Source organism: Teleopsis dalmanni, chromosome X, assembly GCF_002237135.1.
Source record: "Teleopsis dalmanni isolate 2A chromosome X, ASM223713v2, whole genome shotgun sequence".
NCBI classification, from domain to species: Eukaryota; Metazoa; Arthropoda; class Insecta; order Diptera; family Diopsidae; genus Teleopsis; species Teleopsis dalmanni.
In genome coordinates this window covers 8,891,169-8,909,476 of record NC_051848.1, presented here as the reverse complement: position 1 = coordinate 8,909,476, position 18,308 = coordinate 8,891,169, and the positions used below count along the sequence as shown (strand labels likewise).

The following is an 18,308-nucleotide window of genomic DNA, read 5'->3' as shown; positions in this document are numbered from 1 at the left end:
ATATAGACGGATTCGAATAGCAAAGAAAGGACAAAAACAAAAATTTAATTAATTTATTGAAATTTGGCTTACCATACAACGCTGTTTCGAGTATAATCGAATTTTTTAATTAGTTTATAGACCATATATAATTTGTTTGGGCTGCAAGTGCCAGGCTTTGCACTCGGGCCTGGTAAATATTAATTTCGTCATAAAGACACGCCACTATTGGCAAGAAAAAAAAATTAACAATAAAAATTCAATATTTTTATAAGTTCATGTTGTAATCAATATAAATTGTTTCTAATCCATTTTCACTTTTAAAGTTTTTTAATATAAAATTTAACTATGGACATAAAATATTATCTAGGCATTACTTTGACGATATACATTATAACGTCAAAAAAGCAGTCGATAATTTTCTTTGAACTCGTAGAGCATAGTTTACGCATGTGTTCCTTTAAAAACATTAGGAAAATTTAAAAATATTCCCCCATCTTCGTTGTATCTTTTATCAAAGAGTTTATAAAATCAAAAAGTTGGCAAGGGCATACAAAAGTGCCATCAACCTTACAAGAAAAATTAAATGTGAACCGAAAGCAAAAAACCAAATATGCAAGGATAAAAACGATATTAAGTCCTTATCAGAAATTTTAACGCAGCCAATAACTCAGTGATGTTTTATGCTTTTGCTTATCCAAGAAAAATGACAAAATTTTGTAAATATGTGGCAACTTCAAATTGCGTTAGATACTCTGCTCATCAAAAGGCACATCTATTTATTTATACTTTCATAAGTGAAAAGCTAATACCCACTTAAAAAAAATGCTGAAGAAAAATAAATAATTTTAAAAATGTAAGTAATTGAAAAAATGATTTCTAGGAAAATTTTATGTTTTTAACTTTTCTGATATAAAGTATCTGCGTTTTTAAAGCTTTAGAATACCTTTCGAATAACGATATAAAAAAACAAGCCATGAACTTTAACATTATTTTCAAGTATTCATGCACATATATATCGTGCAACTAAATAGTATTGAAATTTAACAATTACAAAAAGAATATATCATTAATTAATTTAATTATTCTACAGCTAATTTAATATTTCGTTCAAATATAAACAAAGTAAGTGAATTTGTTTTGTAATTGTGTAAGTGAATTTAACAAACTCCAGAACAATGTGCGAACATATAATACAAGACAAGTACGGCTTTGGGTCAGTTGGTTAAGGAGCGCTGACTCTGAGCTTCAAATTTCGCAGGGCACAAGTTGGATTCTTGGTGCTTGTAGTCTCAAAAAATTATTTACGAATAATTAAATACAAGAATTATTTCTAAGATCAATGATGATGGGTATTTAGCAATACTCGAAACAGCTGTATAGTCAGCCAAAAATTCAATTAATAAAAATAACATAAAATTAATTTTTGTTGTTGTAGTTTACTACTGTTCGAAAAACCTCCTTATACGAAGAGTGCAATACGAAACAAAGATTAAAATAATCTAAGCATAACTACAGTAAAGCTCCTCAGAAAATGATTACTATGTCTAAGTACATTAACATGATGGAAAATTTTTTTTCAACTGCATTAAACTAATATGGAAAAGGAAGACTTGCATCATTCGATATATATGTTGTTGCGCCAAACTTCTTTTAAAAACTTTAGCAGTTATATGCATTCTATTAAGAAAATTATGTCTAACTACAGAGCTACTAATACGATCACTGATTAACAAACGATATATGGGATAACTTCCTGTATTAACTTCCTGTATTCTATAACTAGTAGTGTTAAAGATTCAAGTTTTAATGCATGTTGTCAAGATGTTAACCAGTTAAAAGTCCTTACTTACAGATTGACCCAACTGAACTGTAACCAATATGAAACAGTCAATATGAAACAAATCCGTGCGCAAAACTCGCTTTACGACACCTGTGGAAGTATTAACGCTTGAAGTTTTGGGAACAGAATCGTTTGTGATAAATTAAGATGGTCGATAATCGCTCATAATACTTTTTGATTATAGTGTCAAGATTAAGGTGACTGTCTACTTGAAATGGTTTGCGAGAAAGTATATTTTTTTTTAACTATATTCTATAGTATCATACAGAGTTCACTTCAATCAGAAATTGCTGAAATTGCTCATTTTTGAATATATATATATTTATATATATTTAAAATACAATTTCAAATAAAAATTAAATAACTCTGAAAATATACAGCTTAATTGAGTATTCTATATTTGATCTTTGAAAGTATTTATACACTGTGACTTCATTCCTTCATTACTCGTGCTAGTCAGTGGGTTTTTTACTCTCAATTCACACGTTCTATGGTATCTAAACCAAGGCATACCAAGGTATATAGCGTCTTCTCATATGAAGGGTATTTTGAATTATACCAGTACAATACCTATATGTTTATACTAGTTTAAAAATACTATCTTAAATTCTTCCTACTCACATATTGTAAACATTAATTGACTGTCATTTGTATTTAATAAAATAATAAAAGATATTTTTTTTTCTTTTATTTAAAATTTATTGTGTGAAATATTAATAATAAAATTAATTAGAATAATGCCACAAAAATTTTATTTTATATCCATCTAACTTAATAAAAATTATAAAGTTGTGGCCTAAATGGAATCAAAATTTTAATAAAATAAATTAGTTGGCACATTAAAGTGTATTACTCTTACATACTTCATTGGCTGTTCCGATCTATTGTGCTGGGTCATGCTTTGTCTTATCTTATCAAGACGAAATTTCTTGGAATATTTTTTGTTTTTACGCGAAGCATAACGTTCGTAGCGATTTTTCACAAACTCATTTGTCATTGTACTTGGCACTGTGAAGTACGCCAAGAATACTCAGACTCATACTTGTGCCCATGTTGAAGCTCATGCTTAGTGGTGTATTGCGCGCTTTACCAGCTAAAGGCGACATCATTTATCATTATGGCACTGCAGTCACACCACTACAGGAAATATGTATATCCAGCCATACCATTTTCCATTTACCAGATACCACCAGCCTGCTACCAGCTACCAGTTACCAACACACACACAAACTACAACAAAACCAAAGGCTCTTAAAACAATAAAAACAATAGCAAAATATAGTTGAAGTACAACTTTGACAATATTCTCCACCTTTGACTGCGTCTATGATAAACTTCAATGAGAATCGTTGATTTGCAAAGCTCTGCGTGGAAAATACAGTCACAGCAGCAGTTGACTTGAAGTTCATTTCGATGACACTTCTGCTCACGAACACACCAACACACTTCGGATGAAAATGCAGACAGATATGGAGAGAAATGTAGCTAAAGTAACAAGCGAAATGATAATGGAAAAACTGTAATGCATAAATTTAGATAATTTTGTTGGTGGCTTCTTTTACTCCATTATCCTTGCAGCTGTGCTTGCCAGCGCTTTTGACTTACAGTGATCTGTTCATATGTGTGCATTAAATATAGTGTGAAGTCAGGGTTAATTTTCATATAAATTCACTTATCAATCTGCTTCAATGTTGCTCATATTTCAAATTGGTGAAATAACAAAAAGTTACTCATACGTCAGGGTGGGTCCATATTGTAAATGAACTGCCAGAAATGTTTCAAGCAAAATATCAAATTTCAAAATGTATTTTTACGTAGAAGAAAGATATGCAACGGATTGCATTTTTTTTGATTTTAAATATTTAAATATTTAAATAATGTGAGTAGTGTGAATAGTGTTGTTTGCTCGTTTGCGTAAAAAATACAATTTTGCTATAGACTAATAAGATAATTTAGCTTAAAATAGTAATGGCTGATCTGTATAACAAAAGAGTGTGTAAAATTAAGTATATATGATTTATAAGATTCGAATTGAGCTAACACTTAAAAATTCTAAGTAATTGTCAGTAACTCAGGGGTATATTATGGAATTGATTTCCACTTGACAATCTAATCTAAAGATAATGTACTGGAAAAGCATTGGCCACTTCTCCTACTTGTCTTAATCGAAGCCGCACCACTAATTATTACAAGTGCACTGAGAAACCATATAGAATGGCATCTACATTGAAGCATGAGCTGCGTGGATGTCATGTACAATATGTGAACAGAAGAACGCATTGGCAAATACCTAACATCCATAAAGGTGCTACAATAGATATATTTATATGCCCCTCATAATAACTATAATCCTCAAAACATAAAAAATCATCTTTGTTCGTGCTAGTTGAGGACATACAAACTCGAAATTTGGTGGTTCCATCACTATTCAAACAACAAAAATATATCGGTATTCACGCGTATACTAAAAATCAAAGAACACATTGCAAAATGAAAGCGTTAAGCGATACGATTCTACGTATAAGTTGTCTATGATGAAAGTATATACTAATTTTATTTACAGAGTGTTAATTATATAATATACTTTCACTTGTAGCTTTATCTTAAACTAACGTCACGTATACTATTTTATTATTTATTATAGTATGTATTATTTATTATTATAGTACAATGTTATCTGAAAGATTTGTGCAGTTGGTGGAGTCAGTTTACTAACGAACGCGGGCTATCCAATTTCGATTGAAATTGATGACTGAATTTCAGTATAAACTTAATAACATTCAGACCAAACGTTAAATTTAACTAATATGTTAAAAGCAAACGCATTTGATGATTTTTACGATCGTGAAGGAGAGTCTCCTGAATAAACAACAATCAAAAATCAAAATATCAAATGTTTTGCATTTTTAATAAGATTATTTCTAAAATAAACAAAATCTGTGTCTATTAATACAAGATTCTTATCCGATTTAATGAAAGCACTGTCTTGGTAAGCGTAGAACAGAGAAGAGTTATGATAAGTGGGAAGTCTCATTCTACTTTCTACATAATCTGCAGCTGTCAATGGATCCAAAGTGTATTTATAGTCTCTCAGTAAATTCAGTTGTGTTTAATCAGTTATAGGTGAATAATCTGTGTTGCTTTTACTTTAAAAAATGGTATAAGCTTACATGACTTTTAACAAAATTAAAAATTCGCCTGCAATAAAGTACATAACCCACCATAACATAAATGATTGAAGTTGTTTAAGTAATGTATTGTCAATACAGTGACTTTTGAAAGCAATCTCTGACTTAGTAACTTCTTCTCAAATGTCATGTGTGAAAACCATGCACAGAATTAATTGAAAGCAACTCTTTGAAAAGGACCCATCATACGTACGTCTCCGATGCTTAAGCAATCAGAAAACTTTTTACTCAGCCAAATGAAGGAACATGATTTAATTAGCAATTAAATAGCGATTTTTTTCCGTTTTCATAATAAAAATGAAAACGATTTTCGCAAGTAATTTTATGGTGTCTAAAATTTTAATCAACATTTGAACATTTCCAGTAAATGAGTAAAAACTGAAAGCAAACAAATCATAAAAAAAGCTTTTAAATTTAATTTTATGTGCAAACATTGTAAAATTCGTTGTCAGTTCAAAAGCAAAAATTAATTTAATTAAAAATTTTTAATAGTCTTTTTTATATTCTTAAATAAGACTTTATTATTTTTTTGTTTTGTTCTGTATGTCTGAAGCTTTATATAGGTATAAAAAAATTGATATTTACTTATTTGAACATTTTTCGATTGAGCTCACAAGAGCGAGAAGAAAAAAACGGTGTTTGAAATTAAAATTTCATAGATGAATGCACGAATCTGAATATTAATAGAACTGTAAATTGCAGTAGTGAAGGCAGACAAGTGAATGATTTCAGAAAATATACCGAATTCAATATTAAATGCAATTATTTAAACAGTATTCCACATTCCACACAGAAGTGTCAAAAAAAACAAAAACCCAACCACGAGAATGGCTATGACAGCAGTACGGTTAAAAGGATATCCATTTGATACAGTTTTAATTAAAAAAAAATTAATTAAAATGTTGTGCACCATTCTACTCCTTTTCAGTAAGGAGAAGAACCTAAGACTCGCCATTGTAGACTATCGCAACTAACAATGGCAATGCAACCCAACTAACTTCGGTTTGATAAAAATATTAATTTTAAGTGAAAAGCACAGAATCTACTTACCTTTTGAAAATATTTTTCAATTTTAATAACTTTATTAATAAAATTCCTTTGGTTTCTCCGCAAGTTCTAAGCACGCATGCAGTAATTTTCCATTTTTCTTATTTGAAATCATTTTAATTTCATGCATTTTGCACATCAATAAAACGATTTAAGTTGAACTTTTTAAATTTTTATGGCTCAAATGGATTACGTGGTTGGCCTCTGTATAACTCTTGATAGTCAGAATATTTTGACTGCTCCATTTTTTAATATAATGTGCGATGAAAATGATTTTATGTCTTAGATATTTCAGTTATGAATTAAAAATAAAAAACTTTAAGCCAAGAAATGAAAATCGTGATACCATTATATTACATTATTCATGAAAAGGAAATTAACAATAGAGCCTTCGGCTTAAAACTGGTAAAATATTAAAACTAACAACATCAGAAAAAAACAAAAAAAAGTTATATATATTAATTTGTGCAAAATAATTATGGAACTAAAAACCTGGCTGCTATTGAGAGTAAAGTTTTGGGAGAAATATGTTTCATAATTTAAAGCATTAATTTAAAGCAATTAAATCTTGGTAATCTGATTTATAAGTGCTCAACACACACAAAAAATAGTTTATTCTAAACAAACCGGAGCAAAGTCATCAAAAAAATTGTCACATTAAGCTCTTGGTATAAAAAAAAAAAATTGTGTAGTTGAGAATCTTCTTAAAAAATGAATCTGAATTTAAATAATTAAAGATCGAATATCTAAGGATATCTCTACACAGGACTTTACTTCTAATTAAACAATGCGAAATTGCTTCTTTACAAAAAATATATTTTATTGTAAAATGATAGAAGTTGATGACGTTACTAAAGTGAAAAAATAATTATGAACAAATCACAGAGACTATAAAATCGCCAGCATTCTATAGCCTAAATTATAGATAAAGAGAACAAAGGATATTCTTAGTTTTTTTTTGGAATACTAATAGCACAGGAATACTAATTCTATATTTTAACCCAAAACTACAGAAGAATCGGGTTCTATATTCACGACAACGTTTCTTCGTCAACCTGCCAGAATTAGCCGAACTAAACTTATTATAAATTTTTAACTTCATCTGAAAAATAAATAGATTAGGATAATACTTTGACATCCAAAAGAAATAGGTTTTTATGAAAATACTTTTTTGACAGTTTCAGACTGCTCATCAGTGAAGATGCGAGATCTTTTAAATTATCTAAATTTTACTCTATGATGGATTTAGCCTCTACTCTTCTGTACTTGAGGTTCTTGCGAAGAAACAGCCAGAAAAGTGCAAATTAAGTTACATGGAAGTTATCTATTGACCTGCCACTGCAACCAATCAAGCAACTAGGATAATACTATATATGGAGCTATCTTCGAAAGAATGGGCAATGTTGCTCACTGCTTTTTGACAACTTTAGGGTTAACATAATAAGCTATAGTTGTCGCGGAGTGTACTAATGTTAGCACCACTACTCTCTTTTTAAACCTAAACTAATCTAACAATAAAAAATGACTCAAATATTAAACTCAAAAATATATTACCATATTTAAGAGTTGGACATAAAGTATTCGGCACTTTAAAGCGTCGTTATATTGAAATGATTAGCTGCATCGTAAGAATTTTTTTATTGAATTTGATTTTAACTTCAGTAATGCTGGCAGTGACTATATTACATAATAAAAACTATTGTAAATAATAGAGAGGTTTCGAGCAGTAGTGAATTATAACAACAAAAATTTTCATTTATTTCTAATAAATTGCATTTTCGACTGACCGCCCATGTAGCTGTTTTGAGTATTGCCATCTTTCAAAAATATTAACTTGACTTTGCAAACAAAAAGTATTGAATAGTGCATTGGATTTGATTAGATTGGATATATAGGAAGTATAAAGTAAAAAAGGTATATAAGACCCAGGACCAATCAATTCCAATCAATGGTTACTCCGATAGCGTTATCTTGATGAAACAAAACGTTTTCCTTTAAACGACGAAAGCTCTTAATCTGTTATGGTGACAAAAATTCTATATGAAATAAGTTTATTTTGTGTAGAAGTTCCCAGATAATTACGACTTTCATTTCATCCAGGTACTGTTGGTTAATATGCTTTAGTTATTGTATTTTCGTTTCAATTTAATTAATAGACAAAAACAATGCGAATCCAAAAAATGACAGATAAGAGTTTTGGTTTGACAACATAATTTCCATTTTCCTTAGAGGTCTTTCATCTTTCTCAATATAATGACTTTTTTATTGTGTGGTCTCCAAAATGTGGTGAGAGATCCAGAGTTAATTTAAATTTATTAACCTGCTTTTAAGCATCAGTTTGTTTAGCATTAATTATACTATGTAAATTTGATCATCTCTTAAGATAACTTTCACAGCATTTAAGCAGTGATGGCGGTACAGAATACACATTTACTGACTCCAACGCTGAATACCACTAAATTTTCCGTTGTGTACTTATAACACTTATGAGGTGAAAACACATTAGCAAATAATTTATTTTATTTGCTACAAGCTTGAACACCTGGTATTACTATAATTCAAACTATTACTTTGTAGAATGGCGGAAATCTCTTGGATTTTTTTATGGTTCGCAATATGGGAAAGGAAAAAATCTAATTTGTTGCTTTGTTTCCTCTGATGTAAAATTGAAAAATTGTTTGTATTACACAGACTCACAATTTCATTATCTAATAATGAGCGAGTGACTGGAACGCATATGCTGCATATGCCAAGCGCTTGGAGCAGCTCCGTAAGAGCGCTTGTTTGTATCCATAGTGGGATAGTCAATAGTGGGAAAGTCACATTTGTGCAAATGCAATGCAATTCCAGTTAAATACGAAAATCGTAACAACCAGCAAATAAATAAGTTTAAACAACTGTGGACCACTCAGCTGACATAGCTTCCATGGAATAACACGAAATCATTCGCTCGTCATAGGTAAACATAAATGGACAACATTGTTACAATCAAGACGCTTACATTTTTTCATCAATCCTACTGTATTAAGGAAAAAGTGTAAAATTAGGAAGAATATTTTTTTAATTTAACATTTGTAATAACAGAGTTATAAGATAATAAATTCATTTAATAAATAATTAAATAAAAGTCTCTACTACTACAATATACAATTGTTTTCATCTATTATTCTTTGAAAAACTGTCTTGCAAATTAAAATTGAATAGATTCTTGGAATTAAATGGTTTGTTCCAATAGCAGACATTCAATTCAATTCAAACAATTCACAATTCACTATTAAATTCACTATGTAATTCTATAGAAATTAATAGAATATATAGAAAAATATATATATAAATAATATATATGCTGTAGGATATATATGTAAAATATAGTCAAATCAAATCGTAGTATTTAAACAAACTTAGCTTTAAAAATATATGGAATTTTTAAATAAAATTTATAAGAATGATCTTTCAATCAAAAGTTATTTTCTCATCGTTCAAGTAGGCCACTTGAAATGCAATTCAACTATACCAACGTTGAACACAACCCTACATGCATACTTCATATACGGACTTTACTATATCCTACAACTCCTTAATAAGCCGTAAAGGACTTAAAACGGTTTCTTTTAAGCAGTAATTAGACAGTGCTACACTTAATTCTCTTTTTAAATTTTCCCATGATTTTACGCTTAAACTCCATGCGGAGTTTAAATCAACAATCAATTTTTCTAGTAGCAGTCTAGGTCTCTGGCAATAATCAGTTTATTGAGGTTTTATATACTACAAATATTCTTGTATATTATTTTTGATTTCGATTTATAATAAAATTCTACACAATTCTAAAAAATTTCAGGGCGATATTGTCATTAGAAGTACTTTTAAAAAATTAATTTATCCTTCACATCACACCAAATATATACACACGATTTTTCAGTAACAAAAAAAAAAACAAAGAATATGTCACACAAATTTTTCTTTTTCATATTTTATTCAGATTAATCAATAAATTCTACTTAAAAAATAAATATTTCCAATGTGATATTGCTTTTACAAGTAATTAAGAAAAATTAATTCATCAGGCGTCATTCACGTTACTCATACGCACCGTAATACCATTAAATTAATTTTGTAGGAAAAACGATACAAAAATTTTTACTTTTTATTTCTAAATTAAATGTATATTAAAATCTGCATAAAATATCAACACTTTAAATTAGTTACTCATCATCTCTATTTTTAAATTACTAATTTTAACATTATTAAATCATTGTATGAACCTTTTTCTTATATCAAATTTTTTCCCGAGATGCGGGTCTTCTTATTTTACGAAAGGGGCTTATAAAAAAAATTTTAGCTAAATAAGAGATCATAAAAGAATGACTCATATGCAGAAAAAAATTAAAAACAATGTAGAAAAAGAATTTAGGAGATTTTAAGAGATGAGGAAAACAAATGTTACCTTTCCAAAAGGTTTACTTAAAATGTAAGTGGTATTATGTTTACTCTAAATATGACTAGATCTGGACAATATTATGATAGCGCATCAAGTAAGTCACTAAAATGAGAGATATTTCTGGAAATGCTCGTATTTTTAAACATTTAAAATAAAAATAGACTTAACTGTAAGACATTTATGGTCATGTATACAGGAATACCGGCATTATAGACAAATAGAAGCACAGAATAATGCAAATTTGTATCTTTAATTATTGAATTTTCTTTCTATTTTTTTATTATATTAATATATTATATTATTTATATTTTATTAAAATATTTTTAATCTACTAATTGCCTGATCATTAAGTCTGTTTCGCAATTAAAAACCAATATTTTATTTCAAATGTATCATGTAAAGTGCCATTTTTCGATATAAAAAAGCGTAAAATATAAATTTATGTGTTTATATATGAAACTTATAACAACATCCTGTGCTTGAAACTCCAATTACTATTGAATATTCTAAAATTTTGATATATTATTTTAAAAATTGAAAATCTTATTTATTTCGCACAAATCGAAACATTTGGACAACTCAATATTTATATTGTTAACCACGTTGATTGTTACAATATAAATTTTATTAAAAAATTCATTGGAGTAACTGGGCTAAAGCTATCAGATACAATATTTATCTGGTGAGTGCGGAAACACCAGACAAAAGTGTAAAACAATCAAATCAAATGTAACCGAAATGCTGAGTACAGCTGACTAAACTCATGCATGTTTCGCAGCGGAGTTGTTAGTCGAGTTGTGTCCATATTACCGGAATTGTAGGAGCGCGTTTTAGCATCCAAAACATCCGAAGCGTGCATTGGTTTCCGTTTTGCAATTCCATAAGATTGAATCTTTTGTATTGTGGTGACTAATAAAAATGTTTCATAAACATACACACATACGAGTACAACAACACTAACTACAATAACAACAGTAACAACATTAACAACAGTAACAACAGTAACAACAATAAAATCAAGCAACTGTAACTGCTTGTGTACACAAGTTTGTGGAGGGGTTTGACTGTAAATTGACTTAATTCATTTTCACATATTTTTCAATATTGATTCCCATTATGCAGCGTAACGAAAAACCCGCAAAACGATACAAGCACCAACATAAACGGGACGCTGGTTACGAGTTGCGGATTGGGGATTGCGGATTGAGGGCGCACTTGTATTTGTATAAGTTCAAATCCGTCCAAACGCTCAACCACAATAAAAGCAATTAAATCTCCATTTCGATATGGATTTCGGAAAAGGTATGGTTGGAGTAATTGATTTTAAAATATCGTATATTGTATGTACGTGCATAAATACGAGAGTATATAAATATATATATATATACCTATATATATATATATATATACGAGTTTTCTTTTTTCAATACAAGCTTTTTTATTCCACTAAGCAAAAAAGCCACCTAGTGCAAAAACCATGCCAAAAAGGGTCAAAATAACACCAAAATAGAACCCAACATGTATCCAGAGCGGTACCCTACCGTAACCTTTCAATAAAAGCTTCGATACGCCAAGTGTTAATGGAAAAGTTGTACACATCCATTGCGCTTTTTCACTTTTTTCATTTCATTCTATTTTTTTCTTTTATTTTATATTATTTTGGTTTATTTAATTTTGTTTTATTTGATTTGGTATATTTGGTATAAAATATTTTGATATTATTTTGCCGAAGCACAACACTGAAAGCAACACGAAGCCCTTTTAGTTTGGTCTCTGGAGTGTATTTTATGTGAATTTTGTTGTTTGGGTCGTTGTTCCCATTAAATATTTGTGCGTACGATCTTAATTTATCATGAAAACATATTGAAAATAGATTAGGTTTTATTATTGGCAAATGATGAGGATTCTGTGTTGAAGGAATGTTTCTATTTGAGCCACAGTATCAGCTATGTTTGCTAGCGCTTCAGTTACAAGGATAACCTTCGTTCCAGCTTCAGTTCCGGGTGCCGCTCTGCTTTTATGGTTTTTTACCGAAGCGTCATTAATCATTGCGGACAATAGAAGTGGAAAAGATAATTTCACAAATGGCACAAATGCCGGACTACATAGCCGCGATATTTTTTAAATATTTTTTTAATGATTTACTTTTTCTTTTTCAAATTTATTTTTTAATTGATGATATTTTAGTGTGATTTGGTAATATTCATGAAAAAACCAAACCCAATATTCAAATTAGATATTCTTTTATTTTCTAGAAACAAGAAATTCTGATTGACTTGGAAGTGGGAATAAGAATGCAAAATAGAGAACTCAAAAACAATAGAAATTATCTTAATGAATACCAATTTAAATTCATCGGAGGAAAATTGTACCTTAAATTAATTTTTAAACGCCAAATTTAAAGCTAAATAAATTAAAACTCTAATTCAACTTTTTAACTGATTTTTTCTGATATTTCGTAATTATCAAAAATCGGTACCTTATAAAAGCTTACTCTCTGCGTTTATATATGTTATATCACGACTGGAAAAAATGCATTCGGTCAACAAATTTACTTACACACTATTTGCAAGAGCAAAAGAATACCCAATTCTGTAAAATTGGATACCTATTTTTTTTATTAGTATGTATATAAATTATTTGATTAAGAAGAAAAAAAGATTTTGGGTGACGGAACTACTGTTCTCAAATTTTAATTTAAATGTACGAAATTATCTCACAAAATTATTAAATTGTTTCAAGCCGTACATTATATATAGCCATTTAATAGAGAGAAAATCATTTATTATTCACGTCACTGCACATGACATCGGACTGCACCTGACAGCTATGCTTGATTTTGGCAATGTTTTGAGTAGATCAATAATGTTTAATGATCTATTTAGAAGTACTGTATGCCGGCTACTTAGTTACATTCAAGGACTCATTAATGTTTTATTAAAAAAGTTCGGTATTAAAAAATACTTGAATAACTGGTAGACTGTAGATTATAATAGGGATTTGAGATTACAGCTAAGCATAACACTACGACTTGATTTGAGTACGGCGCACCTTTGGATTTAAAATGGATGCTAATATTTAAGGGCAATATAAACTATTATATTACTTTGACTTTTTTTTTTAAGGTTACACTGGGTTATGAGACAAAAGCATTCCAATATAATTTGGCTGATTTATAATCAAATAAAGTAAAACCTACTGGGATATTTGGAAAAAGCATAAAATAATGAAGCTGTGTATTAATTTTCACGTCACTACAAAATTAAATGCATTCGGAATAAAAGTATCAGACACTTTTCTTAAAAAGTGAAATTCCAAGATTTCTTTTTTCACAATAACTTAAATAAATAAATATTTCCTTTAATTTAGAACAACAAAATGCATTTTTATTTAATTATCAACTCTTGTTAAAATTTTTCATCCTTAAGTACTGGATGCAATTTTTTAAAAGAACCTTGCATTTTTGATGGTAAATATTTGAACTATGTTTTCTGTTATCAGGTCTTTATTGCATTCCTGTTTTCCTGCATTTTTCAAGTCATCTAGCATTAAAGGTCATAACGGATCATCCAATCCGTTATTTGAAAGATTTCGTTATAACTTATATTCCTATGCTGAACATTTGCAGATTCTAAGATGAATAAAATATTTTTAAGTGAAAACAAGTCAGAGAACAAAAAAGCTATTTTTATGAAATACGATTAGCTATATTAAATAAAAATTATATTACATATATATATACAATTGTATATATATTTATATATAAATATTCATATATATAAAGGTCATACAAAGAATTGACAGATTATAAGCTAAAATATATATTTAAATGTAAATGTTTTTATATTATTATATTTATTTGAAGTTTGCATCTCAAGTATTAGGCAAGCATCAAAGAATTTATGCTTCAGTAAAGTATAGTCTATGTTCTGCACTGCTATTGCTCTTCTTCCTCATCAAGATCGGCTGATGATTAATTTTACCATTACGCAAAAATATGCACTACAACAGAATTACCCTAGCGACTATTAATTGTTCCATAAGTGCGCGCTTGTCCTTGATGTTTTAAAAGGTCTTAGATATTACACTCATCACAGATAGTATTACAGATAGTAATCAACTTCAGAGAATGTTGGTCAAATACTGATCAGCAAAATGCTATTAAGAGAATCCCAGAAATAAACCACATATTTTCTGTGAAAAATCTTTAATTTCCGTTCATCGTTGCTTTCGGTCCTTTCTGACCGAATGGACAGAATAAATTTGATCAAATGAGATCAAACTCTTGTGTACACCACAGAATGTCTATGATTAGTAAAATCCAGATCTTTACTTATGAACTAAGTCTAAAGTGACTCAAAATAATAAATAGGTTATATATTATAATATATTATAAAATATTCATAAATAGTTAGGTATTTACAAACTTACACGAGCAAACTCTTCTTCGTCAGTGAACATTTTCTTAATTACTTGAATTTTTCTAGTCGTATTCTGAACAAAATTTAAATCTAATTTGCATAATATTTTTAAATGAATCCAACTAACCTCTATATTCATGGGATTCTGATTGATAACTGGATTGTACAGAGAATTTTTTAAAACATATACCGACTCAATGGTTATACTGCAAACATCATCTTCCATAAGCAAAGTTGGGTTAAGTAAAGAAGCATTGTGACTTAATAGAGCCTAAAAATATATATTTTCTCAAAAAAAAAAATCTGTCACTTACATCCACTGTCACTTACATCATTAAACTGGCCTGTATCATCCATGAAATGCTGTAATTTTGCGGAAATTACACCTGTTGTACTATTAAACCCATCGTTTATGTCGGTAGCCTTCCGGATACTATTTCCCATAACCTTTGAATGTATGAAGTCGAAATTTTGGTGACATGGAATTAAATTTTGGTGCCAAATTCATGTGATTTGATTTTTTTCATATTTGTTCCAAATATAAATTGAAAAATAATATATTTGACACAACAGATTTTGATATTTTTGATTGATGAGAAAAGTAAACAACTCTGTTAATGTTTTTGTCCCGCCAGGATGTACTCTTTATGACAAATATTTTTACTGTGAGCAGATGTTTATTAAGATTCGAAACCTGTCCAACAAGTCAATATGATATTTACCTATTGAAAGGGAACCTTATTAATATTATTTAAATTCTCTGCATTTATTGTATTCAGTAGTTGAAGTAACCGGTATAATAATAAGACATATTTAGCGAATCAAATATAGACACATATTATATTATTGTGTTACTAGATAGATAGCCTTACGTGGCCAAGATCACGCATTAAACTTATAGATCCCTAACGAAACCTTATTATACTTCTCTAACAAGGCAACTTATGTCCTTAAGTGTAAATGTCATTGACAAATTTTAAGATATAGCTTACTTCAATATCAGAGACAAAGTTAACCGTTCAGAACTGGTAGCTTTACAAAATTTCAATCAAGTTTTTCAGATAACCGAGGAGCAGTAGATATATTATGAAAATACAGCTTTACAAATGGCTGAATTTAAACATTTCAAAAATTCCTATTTCTGACTGGCTTTAATAAATAGAAGCATTCAATTAATAAGTATTTTTATTAAATTAATTAAATTTAAAACTACTAGTCAACTTCATCAAATAAACTAATCATATGATAAAACTTCCAGATTATTTATGTATATGTCAAGTCAAAATAATATTATTATCTCTAATATACTATATAACCTTAGTATATATATAGAACGTTTTGTTTTAAAATACTTGAATTTCGAAAAATAGTTTCTAGGTCTTAGATATAACGAAAATCGTACAGACTGTTAATGGATACTTCAGCTGGAAAAACAAGAAATTGTATAAAATACTATATCCTAATATTGTTTTTTTCAAAAACCTAAGATTGAACTCACATTTTTAATCCATTAAATAAACTATTTTAAGATATGTCTTTATATTCAAACGGGTACGGATATAAATATTTCCTTCACATTTCGAAAGAAGTTTGTTTCTGTTTTATTATTTTTTTCCCCGTATTTTATTATCTCATTTCTTTTTGTTAAATATTCTCTGTTTTTTTTATTACAAAAAAGCCCATCTTAACTTAGGATATATTAAGACATATGAAAATGGAGTTGTACCACTGAATTCATTAGTACGGGCTTTATGTTCAGCGTATGTTTAACATAGTATGTCTCTTCTTTATAAACCCTCTTAGGCTATTATCCAGAACACCAGCCAATCTTCTTCTAATGACATTTACATATTTTTTGGGTTTCTGATTTTTAAAAACAATACCTTCAAAGATACAACCTCCTCTCATTTTTATCTTATATCCTTTTTTTGCTATGGATAATAAGATAATATGCTACAATGTTCAATGTTTTTAAGCACGAAATTTTTAAGCGACGTTCCGGAGATCTTATTCCTTTAAGGATGAAGTTTGAACGAATTAATAACTTATTACTTCTGGATATACCTGTCCAAGAATTTTACACGAACTTGATTTTTGATACTCTTATTTTATTTTCTTATTTTCTAAAATTTGTATTTAAAGCAACTAAAGTATCTCAATATCTTCATCCAACGCCATTTTATATTATTCAACGATCTTTAATAATATTGACCTATTTATTCTATTTAATAATTTCGGTATATTTCTATAGTCACAATTTGTTTGCACAATTTTGGCAACTCTAGTAGTATGTACTAAGTATTTAAATAAATTGAAGTTTTAAATTTAATTTTTTATGGTTGGCCACCATTTACAAACTTAGTTAAAACTCTATATATTCAATAAAATTTGGAAAACACAGTGCAAACGGACTCGAGTCCATCGCATACGAAAATCATTTGATATGCGAAATTAAATGTGCTACATAAATATTTGTAATTTTAAAGCTATTAGCTAATATTATTTACCATAATTATTTAAATTAAATGCAATGCATGAATATCCTCCACATTATCAGGCTTTCAATTGCAATTATAAACTGCAGTATTTTGGAAGCACTCAAACGTTTTACTAGACATAATCACATACGATTCCACCAGATGTACGGGAGTAGGATTTCAGATGAATACTGTTAGTGGAAGGATGATGGTACCAGAAGCTTATACGAATATCAGACATTCATTAAAATGTTTTAAATTATTTTATTAATGTTATCATATTTGTCAAAATAATTATATTAAGAGTATAAATATAGTATTGCAAGCGATTAAAAACTCAACTCAACGCTTTAGACACAGAGTAAAGCGATTATCTTCGAACAAGTATGTTAGGCCTGTACTGCAGACACGTAGTCAGAGGGAGATTCGAAAGGCTGAAACAAAATATATCTAAGGACTATATAAATACTAATATTCATTATTAATTTCAACTATTTTTTTGTATATTTTTCCTCATAAGCTTATAGGAACTATAGACTTGTAGACTCTGAGCTTCAAATTTGGCAGGGCACGAGTTCGATTTGTGGCACTTGCAGTCGCAAAAAATTATTTAAGAATAATTAAATACAAGAATTATTTCCAAGATCACTGATGATGGGTATTTGACAGTACTCGAAACAGCGGTATTGTCAGCCAAAAACTCAATTAATTATAATAAAATAAAACAGTTCATCACTTTTCGAGAAAACCTTTTTATTAAATATTAATTACTAAATATAATGCACATAGATTTCTGAGTATTTGATTTGATGTCTTATCACTTGAGTCACACATCAATTTTTTGATATTTATTTTGAGTAACTTCAAATGTTTCAGATAATAATTTATGTGCACTAAAGACAGCTATAACATCAA

General features: G+C 28.9%; 1 protein-coding gene across 4 annotated transcripts in view; it reads right to left on the bottom strand.

The window, feature by feature from the left end:
• Positions 1 to 15,451, bottom strand: part of LOC119690024 — a 29,432-nt gene extending 13,981 nt beyond the window's left edge. Inside the window, exons 1-4 of one of the 4 annotated variants that reach the window (XM_038105001.1) lie at positions 15,247 to 15,451; positions 15,044 to 15,187; positions 14,927 to 14,989; positions 13,919 to 14,126 (exon numbers count right to left, since the gene is read on the bottom strand). In XM_038105001.1, coding sequence (XP_037960929.1) covers positions 14,097 to 14,126; positions 14,927 to 14,989; positions 15,044 to 15,187; positions 15,247 to 15,360 — 351 coding nt within the window. In that variant the 5' untranslated portion in view covers positions 15,361 to 15,451 and the 3' untranslated portion in view covers positions 13,919 to 14,096. Of the gene's footprint in view, positions 1 to 13,918; positions 14,127 to 14,473; positions 14,851 to 14,926; positions 14,990 to 15,043; positions 15,188 to 15,246 lie in introns of those variants that run through there. The other 3 variants (XM_038105003.1, XM_038105004.1, XM_038105002.1) reach the window with 3 other exon arrangements.
• Positions 15,452 to 18,308: the final 2,857 nt, after the last annotated feature.